The sequence below is a fragment of the Cryphonectria parasitica genome, assembly GCF_011745365.1.
Source record: "Cryphonectria parasitica EP155 unplaced genomic scaffold M406scaffold_13, whole genome shotgun sequence".
Lineage (NCBI taxonomy): Eukaryota > Fungi > Ascomycota > Sordariomycetes > Diaporthales > Cryphonectriaceae > Cryphonectria > Cryphonectria parasitica.
This window is the reverse complement of record NW_024468921.1, coordinates 31,825-37,882: the sequence shown is the minus strand read 5'-3', so window position 1 is coordinate 37,882 and position 6,058 is coordinate 31,825. Positions and strand designations below refer to the sequence as shown.

Here is a 6,058-nt window from a genome sequence, read left to right as displayed (position 1 = left end):
TATAGATTACTATATTTCTTACTAATACTTATAACTGTTTAGCAATTCATTAGTCTAAACTTTATTATTAAGCTATTTCTTTTATAAGAATTCTTAACTAAGATATAATATAATAGCATTCTAGTAGTAGTTTGCAGATTAAGCAAGTATGCTTATTTTCTCTTTTATAAGAAAAGCAGTATAGCAGAAGAACTTGCATATACATTCCTCAGAATAATTATTGCTAATTATAGCATATTAGAAAAAGTAATCTCTAATAGAAATAGAAAGTTTAACTTAAAGTTTTGAATTTTACTTATAAAATAGCTTGGAATATACTACAGAATATCTATAGCATTTCATCTGCAAATAGATGAATAAATAGAAAGAATGAATCAAATTATTAAATAATATTTTCAATACTATATTAATTAGAAATAGAATAACTGAATTAATTTATTATTCCTTATATAGTTCGCTTATAATAATATAAATATAAGTATAATAAAGAAATCATTATTCTTCATATTCTATAAATACAATTCAACAGCTTACTACAAAGTATTGCTAGAAGCAGATATAGAAGCTGCAGATAAAAGAGTTAAGAAGATCAGAAAAGTTTAGAAAGAACTCCAATTAGAATTATAATTTATTCAAGAATGAATAATATAATATACAAACTCTAAAAGAATTAAGAAACTAATTCTATAGAAAGGAAATAAGATTTATCTATTTCGAAAAAATATTAAAATAATCAGATTTAGTAACAAACTTGATTACAAGAAGTTAAAACTATTCAAAATCTTGCAACAGATTTCTCTAGTTAATTATAAGTTAGTATTATCTTATAAAATAAGAATATACTCAGTTTTTCATATCTTACTGCTAGAATTAGTAATATAGAAAATATTTATAAATAATATAGTAGAAGTAGAAAATAATAAATCAAAATACAAGATAGAAAAAATTCTTAAGTATAAAGATACAAATAATACAAGAGAATATCTTATCAAGTAGAAAGATTATTCAGCAAGCGAAAATTCATAGAAATCACAGAAGAATATTAAGAATGCTTAAGAAAGAATAGCTAAGTATTAGAAAAGAAAGAAAACTAGTATCTAAGATAATCACTTCATTCCAAACTAAAACTTAGAAGCTTCAAGAATCTCACTCTCCAGAAAGCTCAACTAATCTACTACAGAACCTTTCAAATTCACAGAATTCCAATCGAAACTTTTAAAAGAAGAATCTCTAGCTATAACAGCAGATTCCTCTGCTACTACAGCCTGCACTTCAACAGCAATATGCACCTTCTCAGCCTTAATCTCCTCAGCTTTCATACAATCCAATTCCTTTATATAAATAATACTACAATATAAAGCACATTTCATCTTCTCAAACTATATCCGCTTTTATTAGCATAAACAGAGAAGCTTAGTCTTTCTCTTCTCAATCTCATTCTCCAACTTTCAATATTAAGTAGCAATATTGCAAAGCTTCTTGAAGAAAGAGCTTATAATATTGCACTTAAAGCAGCTCAATCAAATGCATTTAATACAATAAGAAGAATTTCCGGAAAATATCTTGCAGAATCCAAAGCTATAATCCTTGCAATAGAAACAGATAAGCATCTTAATAAAATTTTCCAAGAAGCAGGAAATCAAGAGATCTTGATCTTAAATACTCTTTGGAACAGAAGAAGATTTGCAAATATAGGATTTGTTGATTCTGTTTAATATTTCAATCAGGAAAACAAGATTATATATATGAAGAACTTGCTAGAATACTTATAAAAGATTGTTAAGAATAATAACTAATAGAAGAGAAATAATGTTATAATTTATTCAATATACAGATTATAGAATAAGCTTTATTAATTAAGAAATCAGATATTACAATCCAATATTGGATATTAATCAGAATTATATAATCCGAATTAGAATTGCTAGCGCAACTATATTAGCTATAGATATAGTTAATATATTCGGAAAAATAATTATAAGAAATTATAATATAATCAGATTAGTTAGAACTGAAGAGCTAAATATATAAGAATATATTCATTACTATTAAATGGATTTAGTATATAGCTTTTCAGTTATTAATCTAAGTATTCGATCTTATATACTGAGTAGCCCCAAAGGCAGTGAATACTTGCATTGCTTATTAGAACTTGTATAGTTCTGTATTCAAGAACTTAACACTTTAATACCGCTCTTGTTAGTATAAACCCTTTGTATACTTAGGAATCTTCGGATTGCTGCAGTGCTCATTACAATAATGCAGAATCGAAGCTAGTTATTAAAGAATATTCAGGAAAAGAAGCTTTAGACAACTTCAAATCTATCTTCAAACCAGCAGAGCTAGCAGTTTAAGGAGAAGAATCTAGTAATAAGCAAACTCAAATAGTGCTAGAGCGCCAACAGGTTAACAAAACAACGGAAGCGAAGCTCTCAGCAGATCGGTCCGCTCCGAAGCAACAAGGAAAAGCTTCGAAATCAGGCTCTCGAGCGATCGGTTCAGCTCAGAGCGAACGCTTAAAGCCCTCGAAAACGCTAACAGAGAAGAAGCATGCTCAACAATACCTACTATTCCTTCAGATAGCAGAAACAGCATATAAACTAGAACCAATACTTGCAAGCATACTATAAAAATATCACAAGTTCAAGAAATTATTTTAAAAAGAACTGAATACAGGATTATCAGAATACAGCTCATACAATCACGAAATCCTATTATAAGAAGAAAAATAGCTTAAGTTCTTTTCTATCTATAAACTAAACAAAATACAGCTAGAAGCACTTAAGGAATATCTTAATAAAAATCTTAAAAAGAAATATATATAATTATTGCAATTACTAGCAGAATATCTTATTCTATTTATACTAAAGAAGAATAGCAAGCTCAAGCTATATATTAATTATAAGCAATTTAATAATATTATAATTAAGAACTAATATTTATTACTACTCATTAAGAAGCTATAAGATAGATTGCAAGAAGTATAGTAGTTTATAATTCTAAATCTGAAAGAAGCTTATAATCTGATTAGAGTAAAGAAAGAAAAGAAATGGAAAACTGCTTTCAGAATATACTACAAATACTATAAATACTTGATTATACTTTTCAGTTTAACGAATGCTTCAGCTTTATTCCAGGAAATAATTAATCATATTCTATACAAGCATCTGAACTAATTCATTATTATATATTTTAATAATATTCTTATTTACTCTTAAATACTAGAAGAATACAAAAAGTATATAAAAACAGTATTGTAAACATTCCAAGATGCAAAACTTCTTATAAAGCTTACAAAGAGCTATTTTTATATACAAAAAGTTAATTATCTTGGATTTATAATCAAACCAGAATACATTAAGCTACAGAAAGATAAGATAAAAGCTATTAAAAATTAGCTAATTCCCAGGAATATCAGAAATATTAAATCTTTTCTCGAATATATTAACTTCTATAAGCAGTTCATTAAGAATTACAGCTAGATTATACATCTTCTTATAAATCTTACTAAAAAGAATCAACTCTTTGAATAAACTTCCAAAGCATAAGAAGCTTTCAATAAGATTATCAAGTATATTATCTCAGAGCTAATTCTGTATAAAGCAAACTTCTATAAACTCTTTGAAATTGAAACTGATGCATCAGAATATATACTCAGAGAATAACTTAATTAGCAAGACAATTAAGAGTGCTTAAGAATTATAAGCAACTTCTCAAGAAAGTTAAATAGCTTAGAAATCAACTATGGAATCTCTGATTAGAAGCTTATAGCAATAATAAAAGTCTTCGAAAAGTAGCAATACTATCTTATCAGCATACAGTACTCAATTATAGTTCATTCGGATTACAAGAATCTAACTATATTCATAATAATTAAAGTTTTGAATAAGCAACAAGTTAAATGAGCAGAATTCCTCTTACAATTTAACTTCAAGATTATATACTGCAAAAGCTTAGAGAATAAATAAGCAGATGCTTTTAGCAGAAGATCGAACTATTAAAGCATAGATTCCTCAGATATATAGAACATCTTTGCTCAAGATAAATTGGAAAATCTTATTAATATATATAGAAAGCTAAATGCTATTTTTAGAATTAAATCTTTGAAAAAGAATTTAGAATTAATAACTTCAGACAAATAAAATAATTATATTAAGAATATATATAATATACTAGTATATAAGCATCAGAGAATTAGAGTAATCTATAAATACATTAAAAGATATTAGAATCTATTAAGCTTTAGAAAAAAGATTAAGAATATTCTATAACAATACAACAGCTATAAAAAGAATAAAGCAGAAAAATACAAGCTTTATAAACTACTATACTTCTTATCAATACTTATAACTATTTAGCAATTCATTAATCTAAACTTTATTATTAAGCTATCTCTTTTATAAAAACTCTTAACTAAGATATAATATAATAGCATTCTAGTAATAGTTTGCAAACTGAGCAAATATGCTTACTTTCTTCTCTATAAGAAAAGCAATACAGCAAAGAAACTTGCATATACATTTCTCAGAATGATTATTGCTAATCATAGCATGCTAGAAGAAGTAATCTCTAATAGAGATAGAAAGTTCAACTTAAAGTTTTGAACTTCGCTTATAAAATAGCTTGGAATATACTATAGAATATTTATAATATTCCATCTGCAAACAGATGAATAAATGGAAAGAATAAATTAAGTTATTAAATAATACTTTTAATACTATATTAACTAGAAATAGAATAATTAGATTAATCTATTACTTCTTATACAGTTTGCTTATAATAGCGCAGATATAAGTATAATAAAGAAATTATTATTCTTTATACTTTACAAATATAATCTAATAGCTTATTATAAAGTACTGCTAAAAGCAGATGCAGAAGCTATAGATAAAAGAATTAAGAAGATTAAGAGAATTCAGAAGAAATTCTGATTAGAACTATAATTTGTTCAGAAACGAATAATATAATATGCAAATTTAAAAAGAATTGAAGAACTAACTCTACAGAAGGGAAATAAGATCTATCTACTTCGAAAAAACATCAAAATAATCAGATCTAGCAATAAACTTAATTATAAGAAGTTAGAACTATTCAAAATCTTGCAATAGATTTCCTCAGTTAATTATAAGTTAGCATTATCTTATAGAATAAAAATATATCCGGTTTTCCATATCTTACTGCTAGAACTAGCAATATAGGAAATATTAGCAGATAATATAGCAGAAGTGAAAAATAACGAACTAGAGTATAAGATAGAAAAAATCCTTAAGCATAGAAATACAAACAGCACAAGAAAATATCTTATCAAATGAAAAGATTACTCAGCAAGCGAAAATTCATAAAAGCTACAAAAGAACATTAAAAACGCTCAGGAAAGAGTAGCTGAGTATTGGAAAAGGAAGGAAACCAGCATCTAGAACGATTGCTCCACTCCGAATCGAAACCCAGAAACTTCAGAAATCTTACTCTTTAGGAAACTCGATCAGTCTACTACTGCATTCCCTACATTCACAGAATTTCAGTTAAAACCCTCGAAGAAAGAATCTTCAGCAGCTACAGCTAACTCCTTAAGCACAGCCTCCTGCACAGCGATAACAGCGCAGCAACATTCCTCTTCAGCCTCCTCCGCCTCGATGCAATCCAGCTCTTCCACATTGTTAATGCTGCAGCGGACAGCGCGCATCATCTTTTCAAACCACATCCTTTTCTGCTTATGCAACCGAAGAACCTTTTCCTTAGCAGCCTGCAACTTATCCTTCAGCTCTTGATGCTAGATAGCAATCTTGTACAGTTCTGAGGGATTAACGCTCTGAACATTGCATTGGGAATAATTGAGCTGAATGCATTCAGCGTAATAGAAAGAATCGAGAGAAGAAATCTAATAGGAAAGAATGCCCCAATCCTTATAGAAAGAATAGGAAGGCATAATAAAAGGATTTTAAAGAATAGCGGAAAGGAGACTTTTACATTTCTCAGTTTTTCGAGAATGAAGCTTGAAGATATAAGATTTGTTAATTCTGTTCAACATCTCAATTAGGAAAGCAAGATCATGCATACA

The 6,058-nt window shown here is 27.5% G+C and overlaps 2 protein-coding genes across 2 annotated transcripts; one reads left to right on the top strand and one right to left on the bottom strand.

Moving 5' to 3' along the window:
- Window positions 1–783: 783 nt before the first annotated feature.
- M406DRAFT_270266 (uncharacterized protein) lies at window positions 784–5,312 on the top strand (the record flags this gene model as incomplete). Its single annotated transcript, XM_040918068.1, has 2 exons — window positions 784–873; window positions 5,199–5,312. Coding segments are annotated over 2 exons (204 nt in total), but the record flags the coding sequence as incomplete, so codon positions are not given.
- Window positions 5,313–5,608: 296 nt separating this feature from the next.
- On the bottom strand, window positions 5,609–5,770 carry M406DRAFT_243427 (uncharacterized protein; the record flags this gene model as incomplete). The annotated part of the gene is made up of 1 exon (XM_040916214.1): window positions 5,609–5,770. A coding segment is annotated over one exon (162 nt), but the record flags the coding sequence as incomplete, so codon positions are not given.
- Window positions 5,771–6,058: the final 288 nt, after the last annotated feature.